The sequence below is a fragment of the Podarcis vaucheri genome (assembly GCF_965113315.1).
Source record: "Podarcis vaucheri genome assembly, chromosome: 9".
NCBI lineage: Eukaryota > Metazoa > Chordata > Lepidosauria > Squamata > Lacertidae > Podarcis > Podarcis vaucheri.
The window spans coordinates 75,876,813-75,895,669 of record NC_138767.1 but is presented as its reverse complement, the minus strand read 5'-3'; the positions used below and the strand labels follow the sequence as shown (position 1 = coordinate 75,895,669).

At 48.1% G+C, this 18,857-nt stretch overlaps 1 protein-coding gene across 1 annotated transcript in view; it reads left to right on the top strand.

Annotated features, from left to right (window-relative positions):
* The window catches only part of STRA6 (signaling receptor and transporter of retinol STRA6), a 58,479-nt gene extending 43,776 nt beyond the window's left edge, over positions 1 to 14,703 (top strand). Inside the window, exons 12-18 of the mRNA XM_082237394.1 lie at positions 4,550 to 4,625; positions 6,490 to 6,623; positions 7,811 to 7,928; positions 9,208 to 9,309; positions 10,328 to 10,491; positions 11,241 to 11,366; positions 12,756 to 14,703. Coding sequence (XP_082093520.1) covers positions 4,550 to 4,625; positions 6,490 to 6,623; positions 7,811 to 7,928; positions 9,208 to 9,309; positions 10,328 to 10,491; positions 11,241 to 11,366; positions 12,756 to 12,934 — 899 coding nt within the window. The 3' untranslated portion in view covers positions 12,935 to 14,703. The remainder of the gene's footprint in view (positions 1 to 4,549; positions 4,626 to 6,489; positions 6,624 to 7,810; positions 7,929 to 9,207; positions 9,310 to 10,327; positions 10,492 to 11,240; positions 11,367 to 12,755) is intronic.
* Positions 14,704 to 18,857: the final 4,154 nt, after the last annotated feature.

Genomic DNA, 18,857 nt, shown 5'->3' with positions numbered 1-18,857 from the left:
TCAAAATGTCAATTAACAGATACATAATGAATTCAGCTTAGTGCCAAGATCTTTTAAATCTCCTAGAATTCTCTGCACAGGATCTAGCAGCATGAAAACACCTGTCAGGTTGCTTTTGTACTTTATTCCAGAAGCAGTTATTCTGGATAAAAAATTAAAAGTAAGAAGAGCCCTGTTGGATCCAACCCATTCTTGATGTTTCTTTTCAAATCCCTGCATCGGGGTGAGCTCCCATTGCTGTCCTAGCTCCTGCCAGCCTAGCAGTTCGAAAGCACGCCAGTGCAAGTAGATAAATAGGTGCCACTCCAGCGGGAAGGTAAACGGTGTTTCCATGCACTCTGGCTTCCGTCATGGTGTTCTGTTGCACCAGAAGTGGTTTAGTCCTGCTGACCACATGACCCAAAAAGCTGTCTGTGCACAAATGCCAGCTCCCTCTGCCTGAAAGTGAGATGAGTGCCACACCCCATAGTCGCCTTTGACTGGACTTAACCATCCAGGGGTCCTTTACCTTTTACCTTTTTTATTTCAACTGTAAGGCGTCATGCAACTATTACCTCCAAAACAATTTACATTGTTTACTTTATTTCATAAAATTTATACACTGCTTATTTTTTAAAAAAAACAAACCATCAGAGTGGTTTACTTTAAAACAGACAAAATTTTAAATACGGTACTAAAACAGCTTAAAACTCACATCAACTTTCTAGCCACCTGGTCAGGCTTGTCTAAACTAGCATGGTGTGTGTGTTTTTTTTTTTTTTAGTTGTGTCAGACTCTTTGTGACCCCATGGACCAGAGCACGCCAGGCACTCCTGTCTTCCACTGCCTCCCACAGTTTGGTCAAACTCATGCTGGTAGCTTCAAGAACACTGTCCAACCATCTCGTCCTCTGTCGTCCCCTTCTCCTTGTGCCCTGCATCTTTCCCAACATCAGGGTCTTTTCCAGGGAGTCTTCTCTTCTCATGAGGTGGCCAAAGTATTGGAGCCTCAGCTTCAGGATCTGTCCTTCCAGTGAGCACTCAGGGCTGATTTCCTTCAGAATGGAGAGGTTTGATCTTCTTGCAGTCCATGGGACTCTCAAGAGTCTCCCCCAGCACCATAATTCAAAAGCATCAATTCTTCCGCGATCAGCCTTCTTTATGGTCCAGCTCTCACTTCCATACATCACTACAGGGAAAACCATAGCTTTAACTATACGGACCTTTGTTGGCAAGGTGATGCGTCTGCTTTTTAAGATGCTATCTAGGTTTGTCATTGCTTTTCTTCCAAGAAGCAGGCGTCTTTTAATTTTGTGGCTGCTGTCACCATCTGCAGTGATCATGGAGCCCAAGAAAATAAAATCTCTCACTGCCTCCATTTCTTCCCCTACTATTTGCCAGGAGGTGATGGGACCAGTGGCCATGATCTTCTTTTTTTATGTTGAGCTTCAGACCATATTTTGCACTCTCCTCTTTCACCCTCATTAAAAGGGTCTTTAATTCCAGTGAAGGCACCTGCCTGAGATCAATAGGCCAGGAGTTCCAAACTGTCGCTGCTGTCACACTAAATGATCAAGTTCTTACCAATGTGCTGTGGGTCTTGTGTGGCACCTGCAGAAGGGCCAGTTCCGTCAAGTGAAGCAGCCAAGGGGACCCAGGAGGGCAAGGCAATCTCGTAAGGAGTTATGGCCCAGATCCAAAGGTGGCAAAACTCTTTTAGCCTGAGGGCCACCTTCCCTTGGGGACAACCTTCCATGCCAATGATGGGCTGGGCCAGAGGCCAGAGTGGGTAGGGCTAGCAATTGGACTCTTGTGATAGGTTTCATTCCATAGGAGACCACAATACCTCAGGGACTGCCTCTCCCTATATGGACCAACTCAGTCCCTGCAATCATCCTCTGAGGCCCTTCTTCGTGTGCCTGCTCCACAAGAGGTCCGGAGGGTAACAACATGAGAGCAGGACCTTTCTGTGGTGGCTCCCCATTGAGTGAATGCTCTCTCCAGGGAGACTTGCCTAGAGCCTTTGTTGCATATCCTTAGGCGCCAGGCATAAACATTCCTCTTCTCCCAGATCTTTGCCTAATTAAACAATCTATGGTATTCTAAACAAGGGCAGGGGTTGGTGGCGTTGTATTGTTTTAGTTTCTTACTATGTTGTGCATTTTTTGAGTTTATATTATGGCTGCCATGTCTTGAAGAGCAAAAACGGAGGACGCTATGGTGACTCTCATTTTAAACACCCTACTATATGTAAGCTATAGAAGCTGTAATATATTGCTGAGGGGGGCAGGAGAAGAGAAGAGGAAAGCAAGTCTTCAGCCACCAGTTATGCCTACGTCTCATCCAGAAATTATAGCCAGAGATATTTTGGCAAATTTGAAAATCCACCCGGACAGAAATTTTACCCCTGAAAAAGAGGAGATTCGTCATCCATCAAACCAATGCTTAAAAAAAAATACATACATTTGGGGAAAGGGTACATAAAACTGAATATATCAATGAAAATTGCATATGAAACGCATCTGCCAGGGATGCTTCAGTTGTGATTCCTACGTTGCCGGGGGTTAGACTAAATGACCCTTTTGGTCCCAACTCGACAGTCCTATGGTTCTTTTACTATATTGGGAGAAATTGCTTACAAAATGTGTGCCTTAGTCGAAATTGCATGCAAAGGACAGATTCACACTATAATGCACATGAGGGCTTTTTATTGTTTTTAAAAAATCACATATTGGCTGCAGAAAGGGGGACAATAGAATTTAAATGGGAACAATGAGAAACCAAGGGTTTCTGCCTCCTCCTCTTGCCCCTCTGCTTCCCCTTAAGGGGGGGGCGGAACACGAACCACTCTTTAGCACTCAATCAGAGTAAAAGGCAATTTGGTTTTTGCTGGATTGGCCTTTCTTCCAATTTCGTTCTAAACCATGGATGTAGCCAGGATTTATGGGGGGGGCAGGCTTTATGGGGGGGTAGAACTTCAGCTAGTTAAGTATTTTGTATTGATCTACTTGATTTAGGGGGGCAGCTGCCAGCTGCCCGTGCACTAAACATTGGGTTTTCCCCAAGAAAGGAGTGGGAGAAGGGGAAAAGCACACTGGCCTCTGCTTTCTAGGCATGGGGAAAGCAGAAATGTGGATGAGCACTCTGAGAACCAAAATTCCCCAATCCTTCCATCCTTAGTAGTGGTCATTGCATTATTGTCCTCAAATTGGACTGTTGCTACAAGTCGAAAGGATGGTTAGCGCGTTCCCCGATTACTACCTGGGTAGAATCATAGAATCATAGAGTTGGAAGAGACCACAAGGGCCATCGAGTCCAACCCCCTGCCAAGCAGGAAACACCATCAGAGCACTCCTGACATATGGTTGTCAAGCCTCTGCTTAAAGACCTCCAAAGTAGGAGACTCCACCACACTCCTTGGCAGCAAATTCCACTGTCAAACAGCTCTTACTGTCAGGAAGTTCTTCCTAATGTTTAGGTGGAATCTTCTTTCTTGTAGTTTGGATCCATTGCTCCGTGTCCGCTTCTCTGGAGCAGCAGAAAACAACCTTTCTCCCTCCTCTATGTGACATCCTTTTATATATTTGAACATGGCTATCATATCACCCCTTAACCTCCTCTTCTCCAGGCTAAACATGCCCAGCTCCCTTAACCGTTCCTCATAAGGCATCGTTTCCAGGCCTTTGACCATTTTGGTATCTTTCCTCTGATGAAGAGGGCAAGTTCCAAACACTGGGGTGCTGATACGGCTGTGTAGTTATCAAGTTGGCTGCCTGCCCCACGTGCTTCGATGTTTCTCCAAATGTTTTTCTTTTCTTTTTTGAAATCCTAAGTTCCTAGCCCTCACGCTGTGTGTGCAGAGACCTTTCTGAAGTTCAGAGGGGATGGATTCTGGATGTAGGGAAACCTTGCAGACGGGATCAGGGTCTGTGGTCAAAGTTTCCTAATCTGAGGGGCGTCTTATGGCATGCAAACATCCTTGTCATTGCGGGGTCCGTTGGGGGTTTCCTTTATGCGGATTCACCCTCATTCCCTGCTTTCTTTCTGGGCCATTTGCCAGCAAGCTAAAAGCAGCGCTCAATGCCAAGAAGCAAAGGGGCAGCAATTTCACCCCGCAGATGGTAGTGCAGTGCTCACAAAGGCTTGCGGGGGGGGGGGAAGGAAGTGGTAGGATCCTGCATTTGGCACAGAGAGGATGGGATGGAAAAGATTCTGCATGGAGGAGGAGGAGGGGGTGTGCATAGCCGATGACAGGCTGACTGACAGGCAGGCAGGCAGGCAGGCAGACAAATGGGCTGCTGCCTGTCTTGTCAGCTCTCCCTGGTGATATGGACCCTCCCTCTTGCTATAGCAGAATGGCAGAAGCACACCTGAACCAAGGTAATGCATGTGAGAGTCAGGGAGCACATCTGCACCAAGATACCACTTTAAGCAACCCCCTGCTTCCCCCAAAGAATTATGGGAGCTGTGCTTTGTGAAGAGTGCTGCTGAGAGTTGCTAGAAAGTCCTGATTCACCTCCCAGAGCTGGGGAAAGAGGGACTGGTTGTGAAACCACTCCTGTTTTTTGCAGTCTGCTTCGTCTCCTCCCTGGTCGTCTCCTGCCTGCTGACTTTCTGTATGCTGATAAAGTCCATGGGGAAGCACAGGTGAGCCTTGTCCTTCTGGACTCCACTGGGGGCAGGGAAGGGAGGTCCATCAGGGCAAATGGGGCTCTGCCCCACCCAAATCAGGCTGCCCCAAGCCAGCCCCCTCCTGCTTCTCTTCTTAACTGGCAAGAGATATGGCATGGCATTCCCTTCGCCTTCCTCCTGCTCCATTTCACTTTGCGTGTATTAAGTGCTCCAGCTGAAAAGCCCAATCTAGCATTAAAGAAGCTCCGTGGTTTGTGCATCAAGCCACTTCCACTGTTGTTCTCATCCCTGCTTTGAGAACAAATGCCTTCACTTGGCATCCACCATCCTAAAAGTCCTTCTTTCGCAATGAGGGTTTGATCTATGGAAGTCCTTCCCCCAGGCGGGAGGGATGGCCGCCAACATGGGTGGCCTTAGAAGAGGATTGGACAAATTCATGGAGGAAGAGAGGGCTTTCCATGGCTACTGCGATACCACAATAGCTGTGCTCTGCCTCCACCGTGGGAATATACAAAAATGCAAACACAACACGCTAGCTAATAGCTGTTAGTAAATATATAATCGGTATGATGTCATTCAAAATAAGCAAATAAGCCACTTCAAAATAATATACCGTATTTTTTGCTCTATAAGACTCACTTTTTCCTCCTAAAAAGTAAGGGGAAATGTGTGTGCGTCTTATGGAGTGAATGCAGGCTGTGCAGCTATCCCAGAAGCCAGAACAGCAAGAGGGATTGCTGCTTTCACTGTGCAGCAATCCCTCTTGCTGTTCTGGCTTCTGAGATTCAGAATATATTTTTTCTTGTTTTCCTCCTCCAAAAACTAGGCACATTTTGTGGTCTGGTGCGTCTTATAGAGCGAAAAATATGGGTATATATCATACAACACAAAATATCACAAAATATCACAAAATATACAAGTGACTGCAAGTTGTTATGTGTATCAGGGTCAAACAAACGTTCAAACAATCTTTATTGCTGGAACGCCAAACCGTCTCTCAAAGGAAGACGTCTCAGCAGCTACATTATCCAGTGAGCACTGATCCACTAGTATGATATTCCACTAGTATGATATTCACTAGTATGTATATTTCATTGATAATTATTCACTGATGAACTATTCCGGATGCACTGTCCTTTTGAGACTTCGGAGAAACGTCTTCCTTTGAGACTTGTGTGAGACTTCTTCCTTTGAGAGACGGTTTGGCATTCCTCCCTATTCACTGGTTGTTTGAACCTTTGTTTGACTCTGATACACATAACAACTTGTCTATTTTGTGAGATGTGTTGTATGAGATATATATAATTTTGAAGTGACTTACTCGTTTATTTTGAATGACATCATACCGATTCTATATTTACTAACAGTTCTTAGCCAGCGCGTTGCGTTTGCATTTTTGTAGATTGTCACATTTTGCAACACAGGGGTTTGTGTTTGTTTCCAGCTTCTAAATACAGTGGTGCCTCGCAAGACGAAATTAATTCGTTCTACGAGTTTTTTCATCTTGCGAATTTTTCGTCTTGTGAAGCACGGTTTCCCATAGGAATGCATTGAAAATCCAAAAGGAAACAAACTTGCAAGACGTTTTCGTCTTGCGAAGCAAGCCCATAGGGAAATTCGTCTTGCGAAGCAACTCAGAAAACGAAAAACTCTTTCGTCTTGCGAGGCATTCTTCTTGCGAGGCATTCGTCTTGCGAGGTACCACTGTACTAGTTGCTGGAAACCACAGGAGGGGTTTCTGCAGGAGTAGATGAGGAGCCCCCTTTGGTCTGGTCCAGCAGGCTGTTCCTACGTTTTCATCTATCCTCCTTAGGTGCTCTCACATTCCACTTGACTGCATCTTTCCCCCACCCCCCGGTTCCTCCCTCTCCGTTTTCAGGATCAACCTCCAGCGCCTGTACCAAGGGGCAGTCACAGACGTCTTCTATTGCTCTCGCAAGCTTCAGCCTTCACAGCAGGCTCTGGTGTGCTGGATGTTCTTTGCCAGCTTCCAAACGGCATTTGCCTGCTTAGGTAAACAATATGCTAATTTGCACCTTTTATGTAAGGATTGGGGCGGAGGTGCTGGTGTGTTAGAGAAAGGTGCTCCAGAGCAATTTGTGAAAAACAGAGGATAACTGTGATGGAAACTAACACAATAAAACCTGCAACAAAGGGTCATCTCGTCCAACCCACATGGTGCCCGAACCCACAACCCTGAGATTAAGAGTCTCATGCTAGAGCAACGGAGTGGTCCTGTTCCATGTTGCCCTTGGGGAAGGACTTTAGGCAAAGACCAGTACAGTCATACCTCTTGTTAAGTTTGCTTCAGGTTAAATCTTTTCAGGTTGCGTCCCACGGCGACCCAGAAGTACCAGAAAGGGTTACTTCTGGGTTTCGCTGCTCGCGCATGCGCAGACGCTCAAAATGACATCACGTGCATGCGCAGTAGCAGCGAATCGCGACCTGCACACACGCAGATGCAGGTTGCGTTCTGCTCATGTTGCGAACGGGGCTCCGGAACAGATCCTGTTGGCAACCAGAGGTACCACTGTATGTGTGATTACTCCAAAATGTTGCCCATTCTGCATCCTGAGCCCCACAGCGCTATTGGGATCAGGCTTGGATTGACAGGCTCTGATGCAGGTGAGGGAGAAACACAGGAGGAGAGGAGGCATTCAATGCTCTGGTAACCTCCTGGCTAGAGGAGTGTGTGTGATGTACTTTGTGTTTTTATCCTGCGACTGGCCCCTTGATCTTTGGCTGAAGGGCAGAATATGAATTTAATGATGGATGATGATGATCTCCCCTTTCCACCCCAACTTCAACCTCTTTGAAAGCAGGGGCATACAAGGAGGGGTGGTCTACCCCAGGCACCACTCGGGGGGGGTGACAAGATGGCCCGCTGCCCCCCCAGCTGTAGAGCGGTCAAGGGCACACACACAGTTAGTCTGGGCGCAGCTAGCATGGCGTCCATATGGGCTGCCTCTCACACGGCGACCGTACAGGCTGCCACGCATGCGCAGTCTGTTCAGACGTTGCACATGCGCCGCTAGGCAGTTTGCCCCACCCCTCGGCGTCCCACCCTGGGTGCCCGAGAGGGTTCCTCCGCCACTGTTTGGAAGGGGAAGAGCAGGCAGTACTGAGCTGGATGGTCTGTCCAGCCTGTCCACACTGGCCGCTTCCTCTGTTGTGACAGTGTGTTCTTGCCCCTGTTCCAGGTCTGCTCATCCAGCACATCGTCTTCTTCGTCTGCACTGTGATTTTCACTTTCTTTGTGGTCATCCCCCTGCAATCTGGCAGCAACATGCTCCTCTTCAAAATCATGGAGAACATGTGGTAAGAGTTCTACAAGCCTAAGGGGCAACATAGGTAAAGGTAAAGGGACCCCTGACCATTAGGTCCAGTCATGGCCAACTCTGGGGTTGCAGCGCTCATCTCGCTTTACTGGTCAAGGGAGCCGGCGTACAGCTTCCGGGTCATGTGGCCAGCATGACTAAGCCGCTTCTGGCGAACCAGAGCAGCACACGGAAATGCCGTTTACCTTCCCGCCAGAGCGGTACCTATTTATCTACTTGCACTTTGACGTGCTTCCGAACTGCTATGTTGGCAGGAGCAGGGACCGAGCAACGGGAGCTCATCCCGTCGCAGGGATGTGAACCGCCGACCTTGCCGAAGTCCTAGGCTCTGTGGTTTATCCCACAGCACCACCCATGTCCCCTAATGGGTGACATACCCAAGCTTATATCTGCAACATGCCAAGATCCCCTTGGATGGAGGATGCTCAAGCCAAGGTGGAAGGTACTTCTGCAAATGTCCAGCCTTTGGTTTTGGAGCAAGGATAAGTTTCAGGGCATCCTTTCATCACACTGGCATTGCATTTGAAGATGAAGTTGGCCCTTGAGTGTCTGTTTTTCTTATTCTCCTCTTAATGTAGCAGCCACAAGAATGGCAGGATCCTGACTGCGGCATGCAGAGAAGAAGGTGTTAACTCTTTCCTACCATGCCGTGGTCTCACCACCACCATCAGTGGTGCTTTTAAACAATTGCCGACCAGAGGTAGCCAATGTGGTTGTCCAGATTTTGTGGACCACAGCTCCTACTGGCTCTGACCTTGCTGGCCAGGGATGATGGGAGTTGGACCCCACCTCATGACTCTCAGAAATCTAGGTAACTGTGGCATTTCTGAATACACCCACCCACCGCGCTGCCCCTGCCCCCCTGGCGCTGCCAAGTACTGAATAGTCTGGGTTTCATAGAACTTTGGAATGGAAAGCAACCTTGGAGGTCAACTTGTCCAACTGCAGCATCCCAAAAAGCAGACATTTCGGGGGAACTTCCATTCCTCACTACTATGAGCTGAATAAAGAGCATGAAATCCACACTCGACTCCCGAATATATTTCACCCAACCACTGAAATCATTGATTTACAGAAGATGTCTAGATCACTGAGCATTATTCATCTGGACAGGTTCTAAGACTAAAGTTTCCTCTTCACCCTTGCAATTTCACAGATCCCTTGAGTGGAACCATGACTATTGCACCAGTTTAAAACTGTCATGCAAATACTATACCCTGAGCAAAACTGGCCACTTCTGATTTGCTTTCTTTGTCTAGGCCTTTCTGGTTGACCTTGGTGCTGGCTGTGGTTGCACAGAACCTGCTGACTCACTACTATTTTCTGGAGCGTGGCCACCTCCCTAGGGAGCTGACCAACAGGTGACTATGGAAGTTGTTCATCCCAGCTAGAGCATGAGAGAGCATCACCTCACTGTCTCTTGGATTGCCTCTTGCAACGGCTGTGCTTGTTAACATCTCAGGGTCCAGATGATGGAATATGGACCACAGCCGTGATGTAGGCAATGACCACATGTGCACTACACATGTGCAGTATCATATCACTTTTAAAAAATCATGGCTTCCCCCCAATGAATCCTGCGAAATGTAGCCTGTTAAGAGTGCTGGGAGTTGCCTGGAGACCCCTAGTCCCCTCACAGAATTACAGATCCCAGAGTGGTTGAACAATCCATCTGGGAACTATATAACTCTGGGAACTATAGGTCTAGGGGGGAAGGGTTTCCTAGGAACTCTCAGCAACCTTAACAAACTACAGCTCCCAGGATTGCCATGTCTGTGGTATGAATCTGCTTTAAATGTTTAGCGTGGATGTGGCCAATGAGTTGCGTTCCAGAATCAGAATGGGAAGAGTGAATTGGTTTGATTGAGCCTCTAAACCAGTTTATGGATGCCCAGAAGTTAGGGGCATAGGGCACTTTTTGTCATGTGCAACACCATTTCCGTTCAGCTGCAGTTCGTCTTCCACCTAAAATGACATGATTGGCCTCTCTGTGAACTGTGGCAAAATTGTGTAACTGACACAACTTAGGTAACTTACACTGTCATGACATTCTTCCCCCATGTTTCAGTGTAGAGGAAACACAATCCAGGGCAGAGGGGGTAGTCACAATCAATTATGTATTGATTTGTGGACCGAAAGCAACAAGAAGAGTGACTCCCAATTCTATGCCCTGGGTTGAGCTCCATTTTGGACATGGGATGAATCAGTGAACATCATCAGCTTCTGCTACCATTTCCATTTCCACCAGAATTCTCAGGGGAAGGCGTGGTGGGCGGGTGGGAATCGTGAACAGAAGAAGCTCCTGCAAGGCTATGCAGGTGCCGTTTGTGCAAAAATAATAATCTGTCTGCACTCTTTCCACTTTTCCCCTCTGGGAAGACGGGCGCTGTACATTGTGACCTTCTTGCTGTTCCCCATCAATGTGCTCGTGGGGGTCTTGGCAGGAGTCTGGAGGATGGTGGGGTCTGCACTGTACAATGTCGTCCACTTCTGCCGGCTGGATGTGAGCATGCTAGGCCACGGCGTGGAAGTCTTTGATCCAGGTCAGCGGAATGCAAGCGGTTTGATCCCCTTTCTGTTTTCCTCGTCTGCTTTCTTTCCTTCTGTCCTGCATTGCATGCTCTTTCTGGCTATTTGTACCTAATTCAGGAAGTTGAGATTGGCTGTGGAAGCTCAGTTACAACAACATGCTTTGCGCTTTAAAATACAGATTGGATAGATTTCACCTTCATCCCTGAGGGCACTTCCAGACTTTCAGGATAGGATTCAATCATGTGCTGGCAATACAGTCATACCTCGGGTTACAGACGCTTCAGGTTGCGTTTTTTCGGGTTATGGACCCGCCGAAACCTGGAAGTATCAGAATGGGTTACTTCCGGGTTTCGGGGGTCGCGCATGCGCAGAAGCACTAAATCGCGCTTTGCACATGTGCAGAAGTGCCGAATCGCAACCCGTTCGTGCACAGACGCGCCGTTGCGGGTTGCGAACGTGCATCCCACACAGATCACATTCACTACCCAAGCGTCCGCTGTATTGCATTGCACAATTAAAGTTTATTTGGCAGTTCTGCACAATAAGACCCGCCTCCACCCCCTGACTTAAAAAACTGTGTTATTAAATGCAAAATCAAGCATAGGCAATATCACAGAAAATGAGTTAGAAATATTGAAAACCTCCAGTGATCTTGGGGTTGCCTGGAACAGTCTTCTGCAGCAAACAAAGGCACCTGGTAAACAGGAATGTTTTCAACTGCCTGGTCCTCCCCCTGCTCCTTCCTCCTCTTCCCCTCCAGGCTACCGGACGTATTGCCATTACTTGAAGATTGAGGTCAGCCAATCGCACCCTGTGATGAAAGCCTTCTGCTTCCTGCTCCTCCAGGTGGGCACAAAGGGACCCCAGCCAAGAGATGTGGAAGAAGGTGAGCACTCTCAGTCCCAGTCCCCCATCCAGCCTCAACATCACAAAATGGATGCAGATAACATCCAGCTTCTTGCTCACTCGCCCGCTTGCTCTGTCATTTGTGGCCAGTAAGGGAGATGATTTTCCTCCGTCATGTATGGAAAGATCACTTTTCTGTCTCTCTGTATAGATTTTCATGGGAAACACGGGGGGGGGCGGAGGGAGGGGAGGAGTCAGCTGTGGGTTTGCTTCCTTGCTCCAGAGGCCTTCTGGTGAGTGCAGGTTGGGAGGACAGATCTGTGAAAGGACGAGTGACTTTGGCATCCACATTGTTTTTGTCTGATGCACCAACGCCCCAGAGGAGAGAAGCGCTGTGTTCAAATGATGCCCGATGTGGTGCATGAGCACTAGAGGGGCACGGTAATTTATTTATTTTAAAGCTTTGTTTATAACCAAGCATAAATATTTAAGGTTCCAAGGGTGTGTGATATTGTTCCATGCCAGCCTAATCTCTGAGCTGAGTGAGCTTCCAGGGATATCAGGTGAGCTTACCTGTGATTCCTTGCAGATATAATAATAATAATAATAATAATAATAATAATAATAATAATAATAATAATATATTGTTTATTTACACATATATGCAACCTGAGCCTCGATGGAGGAGCTCCCAGCTAGGGCTGGGTGATATCTGCTTTTCAACATCATGATATATCTGCAGCTAGATATCATGATATACTGATATATCGCAATGTCTGAAATGTATCTTGGCTGCTGCTTCCTCCCCACTGCCCAGCCCTACAGCTGAGTGAGCCCCCATACTACTCCAGCCTGTGCCAGGAGGAGGGGCAGGGGCGGTGCTTCCTCAAAGGTGTACACACCCAGGCAGACCGAGCCCAAGAAGGTGCTCACCCACAACCTACTTAGGCTCCATCCACCTGCCTGCCTCTGCCTTCACCTGATTGGGTGGGCTGTCTCTTTCCTCCCAGTCGGTCACTCCAGGGGTGACCAACCAGGAGGAAGAGGCAGCTGCCTGCCTGGGAAAAGACAGAGGCGTAGGCAGGCAGGCAGGCAGAGCCTGAGAAGGTTCTGGGCAAGTACCTTCTCAGGCTCCATCTGCCTGCCTGCCTTCCTACACCTTTGCGTTCAAGGGAAGAGTGCACACATTTGAGATGGGACGTTTTTAAAGCAGCACTTAAGCTATAAATTTAAGGTTTGCAGAATGAAGCCTTGATCCCTTCCATTCTGGCTAGTGATGATATATGGGAAACTAGGGCAGATTTGCCCCTCCTTAGCTGAGTGCAAGGTCCCCCCTCGATGGTGGAATGGCCCTTGAGATTCCCTCTAGGCTCCCCAGGGAAAGTGTGTGGGGGTTCCTGGATCTTCACAGTGGCCCTTTTGTTGGCAGGAGTCAAGCTCATGAAGACCAGGGCATGTTCATCGAAAGGGTCCAAGGGCAAGCGCAGCCGTGCGCGGTGGTTCTTGGCCTACACCTTGCTCAACAACCCCTCCCTCCTGCCTTACCGAAAGGGGGCTCTCTTGGACTCCACCGCCAATGGGATGCAGGCCAACCCGGCAAAACCTTAGCCACCCAGGACAAAGCTTCTTGGGAATGATGGACTCCGCCAGTTGAGAAGAATGAATCCCCTGTGCCTTCTTCACCACCCCAATCCCTGTGTTGTCCTTCTCCCATGCGCTCCATGTGCCTCTCCCATAGTCTCCTCAAGAGGCTGCAGCCTGCTTGCCCTGAGGCTACAGCCTTTCCTTCCAGGGCCAAAGATGGGACAGAAGTGGTGTTGGCTCAGAGTGGGGGCAAGCGGTCAGCCGAGCTGACCCAAAGATGTTGCTCGTCTGATGGCCCTCCCAGTTCTTCCTGGGCATCTTTCTCCCATGGACAAACAAGAGTGTGCAGCTGCTAAATGCGGGGGGGGGGGGACCACGTTAAATGTTTCATAGAACCATAGAATTGTAGAGTTGGAAGGAATGCAGGAATCTCAGCTAAAGCATCCATGACAGATGGCCATCCAACCTCTGCTTAACCTCCAATGAAGGAAAGTCCACCACCTCCCAAGGGAGACCGTTCCACTGCTGAACAGCTCTTACTGTCAGAAAGTTCTTCCTGGTGTTTAGTCAGAATCTCCTTTCTTGTAACTTGAATCCATTGGTTCGAATCCTACCCTCCAGAGCAAGAGAAAGCAAGATTGCTCCAACTTCCATGTGACAGGCCTTGAGATATTGGAAGATGGCTATCATATCTCCAGTCTCCTCTTTTCCAGGCTAAACATACCCAGCTCCTCATAAGGTTTGTTTTCCACACCCTCGATCATCTTGGTTGCCCTCCTCTGCACACATTCCAGGTTGTCAACATCCTTCTTAAATTGTGGTGCACAGAATCGGACACAGCTTTTCACTCTCCAAGATGATGTCTTCGAGGGGATTGTCAGATATCCGCCTAAGGTTCCCCTGCAAATCTTTCTGCTTAGTAATCCCCTGCTCTCGAGGAAGGCAATGTGCTGTTGTTTACTCTGCACCCCCCCATGCCGTTGCCTCCCCTTCTATTCTCCTTGAGGACTAACCACTTCTCACCCTTTTCGTAAAGCCACTCCTCAGGCCTTGTGTCGTGGAAGCTGGCAAGGTCAACTCCCAGAGCCTGCTAAGGTAGGACAGATCATAGTATAAAGAGAGTTGGACTCTCTGGTAAGAACAATAAACAAAATTTCATGGTTACACTCCAGTGAAGGCCTGGTTTGTCTATCGATGTTTGTGCGTTCCTTCCTGGTGAGGCTGGTTCTGAAATTCAATTTATGGGCAAATAGGCTGGATCCACACATCTATGGCCAATGTGCAGATCAGGTGGGGAAGAAATTCGATTTAGTTTGCAGTTCCAGGTAAACCTACCAAATTCATACTTGGGTACAAAACTGAAAGGCAGCCCTCCTTCAGAAGCGGCACTTCTCCAAATTTTGCAATGCAATTCGCCAACAGAGTAATGTGTACAAAAGTGAGTATACAATGGGGGAAGTGTGTGTCAGAACCTACACATAATGGAAATTGCATTCAAACATCCGGTATATTAGGGGAAATTACTTTGCAAAAAAATTGTATATTAGGGGAAATTGCATATAAAAACATGTATAGTAGGAGAAATTCATGCAACAGGGCAGATGGATTTTCATGAGGGTTTTTAAAAAGAAACATTGCAAAGTGAGATGTGGAACATGGAGAACAGAGCCTAAGAGTGGGAAAAGGAGAAACTGAAATTGTCAGGTTAGCCCTAGATTTTGGAATTTTGTAATACAGTCTGTAGCATAAAACTTAACAGTATGTGTTCCAAATGCATCCTTTAGGATAATTTAGAAATATGCATATTGAAATAAAATGTGTGTTTAATTAACATATTTCGTGATGAAAATATATACCTATCTAGTCTGTCCATGGATGGCATATCCAGCAGAATAAGTATTTAAATGCATCCATCCTCCATGTGAGCAGTCATGGAGAGGCAAATGGTAAGTGATCCTAATGACATGACCTTGACCATATTCCCATCATCATCATCAGTTTATTCAATCCTATATCCAGAGATGAAACCAAAGCCACTTCTCAAGGTCATTAATTTGGGTTCGGTTGTGTAGCCTTTTCCATAAATTACATAAATTCCACAATTCGAAGAATTAAAAGGGATGTATCAGGTATTATGGGGAGGTCATGTCGTGCTCCTTCTGGGGTAATTGTCCACCTTTGATCCCCACCCTGCACACAGCTCTCCCCTATGGCTCCTACAAGCTGTTCGCAGGCAACAGCGACCACTATCCCAGGAGCAGCTTTGACTGGCCAGCTAAACCAGGTGAAGGCATCCAATGGGTCTCAAATCCTTGGTGACTTAGGGACTTCCCCTGCATGCGAAGACCGGCTCTGGCGCATTGAGCAGACAAAGCCAAGAATGGGTCCTATGTTCAAGAAGGTGGTTTTTGCCTGTGCTGTAGAGGGAAGTGAGGGTCAGATGGGGCTCATCAACCTGGAAAGGTGGTCTATCTAGGAGAAGGAAAATTCTGGTGCTGAAACTCCGCTGCCTTGCAGAAGATCTTCAGGAAAAGAAAAGGAGTCCCACAAATCTGGAGTCCCACAAATCTGGTGGCGCCTTGTACACCTCCTTTCAGCAACTCCTGCAGCCAAGCTGGTGCCAAATATATTGATCTGCTATCCTTTGGACCACATCGGTGAGGCCAAGAGGGAGGTCCCATCATCTGGCCAGCCCAGGACCTCCACACACCACCCAGCCTTGTGCCCCAAAGAGGTCACTGGTAACGTAGTGGCTTGCCTTCAGCCCCGCACTCTATTGTCTCTCGAGACAGACGGCTGCCAACTTAAGGAAGCAGGAAAGTGAATTGGGCCCATTTGCCCTGAATTCAGTTTCATGGGATGTCCTTGAGTTCTGGTGTTATGAGAGAGAGAGGAAAATCTCTTCCCTATCCACATTCTCTATGCCATGCTTAATTTTTTAAACTTCTGTTGTATCACCTCTTCCTCAGCTTTTCTGTAAACTAAGAAGTCGCAAGCGCTGCAACCATTCCTCACAGGGGAGTCGCTCCCTCCTCTTGATGGTTTTGGTGATCATTTTAGACTCCAGCTGGGCCTTTGCTCTGCTGCTTAATTGGCTGCTGGCTAATCCACCCGTTCCAGGATGATGCCTGAGCAGTGAGTGGAGCTGTACATTTGGCCAGGCTCCATGTTTATGAATATGGTGCAGCCTTGATATTGCCAATAACCAGAATTGTGATGCAATCAGCACCTGTCAGCCGCTGAGCAATTTACCTTGTTGTGACAAAACAAACATACTCAATCCAAATGGTTTGCTTTGCTGCCAAAGGGAATAGAATATTCGGCAGATTTACCATCTCTCCTCAAAGAATGACAGCTATCACCTGATTATAAAGAATCCTTAAGTTGATTAAGCTTCACTCTATTTAATCAAGCAATTAAATCTGCATGAATTTGCTTTAAGCTGCCCAATTTAGCTTTGAACAAAAAAACAAAACACATTGGTTTTAGATATTCTGTGTATGCAGCCAACAACTGCGAATTGTCTTAGAGGCAGTCTTTCCTGCAGTGGTGGAGTGTATGTCAACGCTGCCAGGGGCAGGTGGGATGCCCACTCTTCTCACTGCCAGAGCTGCCAGGCCGGGCACAGGTGTGCCACAGCCTCTCTCTGCCCCCAGGTCAGCTTTGACCCAGGGATGGAGCTACTGCTGGCGACATTGGGCCGTTGCACGAAGAAGCCGTCTCTGCAGTTCCTTTGCGTGCCAGAGCCAGGCTCCGACGAGGGAGCCTGTTGTGGGGGCAGCTGGTTGCGCCCCCTGAAAAAAAAGTGCCCCCAGCCCCCTCCCCACTACGCCACCACCTTCCTGAGAGTTGTTAGGAGCTACAATTCCCAGTAAGCTTAACAAACTGCAGCTCCCATGATTTGGGGGCAAAAACCATGATACAAGGCAGCTGCTGATTCCTTAACACTCCGAATTTGTCATCTTATCTCTGTTTCCCCTTTTTGAGGGGGCTGTTTATCTAGACATTGTGACTGGGGCAGCTGCTGTTTTATCACTGCTTTGAGAGTGTATGTGAGCGTGTGTGTTTTAAGGCATTTTATATTTGTTTCAGCTGCCTTATGAGGACTCAAAGGTGGCCTGGAAATGTCTGAAGAAATAGATAACCCTCAGCGCCATTCTCTACAGCAGGGATGCGGAAACCTGTGGCTGTCCAGACACAGCTGGACTCCAACTCCCATCAGCCCCAGCCAGGAAGCCCAAAGGCCAGGGATGGCAGGAGTTGGAGTCCAAGAGCGCCTGGGGGGTGGGCACCACGTTGAGGAAGCCTATTGTTCCAATATGCCTAGCAATTCTCCAGATCTCACGCATGGGTCTTTTCCAGCCAGGCCAAGATTCTTCCCACGCTCCGGAAGGAAACTTTTAAACTCAGGGCAGAGAACCTCTGGCCCTCCTGGCATTTAAGGACTGCAGCTCCCATAATCCAGGGGCAAAATTAGGCTTTATTTCACCAGTTTGGCACCCCCATGTGCATTTGTGTACACATTCACATAGGCTGGTTCCCCTCTGGAGGCTTCACTTGGGGCAAAAACCCATCCCAGTGGCAACCGCACTGCATAATCCCTAATCTTTGGCTGTTTGGAGGACATCACATTCGGGATCACATTCATCCAGTGCTTTAACAACTGCACTGGCTCCCGGTGAAGTACAGGGTCAGGTTTAAGGTGCTGGTTTTGACCTTTAAAGCCCTATGCGGGCTAGGACCCACGGACCTACGGGACCGCCTCTCCTGGTATGCCCCATGGAGGTCCACAAATGACAACACTTTGGAGGTCCCAAGTCGCAAATGGTCTCAACTAGGGCCAGGGCCTTTTCAGTACTGGCCCCGACTTGGTGGAACGCTCTGTCACAAGAGACTAGGGCTCTGCGGGACTTGACATCTTTCCGCAGGGCCTGCAAGACGGAGCTGTTCCACCTGGCCTTTGGTTTGGACTCAGTCTGACCCTTATGTTTCCCATCCCTTACGGTTTTGATCTATGGGCTACTTTTAAAACGAGGCTGCATTTTAAATTGCATTCTAACCTGTATTTTAAATTGGTGGGTTTTTTTCTATTATGTTTTTATTGTAATTTTACTGGTGTGAGCCCAGTGGCGTAGCGTGGGGGGTGCAGGGGGGGCCGGCCGCACCGGCCGCAACATCTGGGGGTTAGGAGGCGCAAATCCACGGGTTAGGGGGCGCAAATCCACGGGTTAGGGGGCGCAAATTACTTGCCTTGCCCCGGGTGCTGACAACCCATGCTACGCCACTGTGTGAGCCACCCTGAGCCCAGCCCTGGCCGGGGAGGGCAGGGTATAAATAAAATTTATTATTATTATTATATCAACTTTAGTAGAGCCTGCTGCATCAGGCCAATGACCCACCTAGTCCAACATCCTATCCTCACAGGGGCCAGGAGCTCTCTCCTCCTCCATGAATTTGTCTAATCCTCTTTTCAAGCCATCCAGGTTGGTGGCAATCAAAGTCCCCTGCGGCAAGGAGTTCCACAGTTTAACTCTGCACTGTGTGAAGAAGGGCCTTTTTTATCCATCCTGAATCTTCCAACATTCAGCTTCACTGGATATCTATGAGTTCTAGCAATATAAGAGGGAGGAAAACATTTCTCTACCCACTTTCTCCAGGCCATGAATAAGTTTATACATTTCTATCACATTACCTCTTACTCGTCTTTTCTGTGCCATGTTAGGGAAGTCCAGGAAAAGGCAGAGTCCTATATCCTTCTCATTAAAAGGTAAAGGGATTCCTGACCGTTAGGCCCAGTCGTGGCCAACTCTGGGGTTGCAGCGCTCATCTCGCTTTATTGGCCAAGGGAGCCGGCATACAGCTTCCAGGTCATGTGGCCAGCATGACTAAGCCGCTTCTGGCGAACCAGAGCAGCACACGGAAACGCCGTTTACCTTCCCACTGGAAT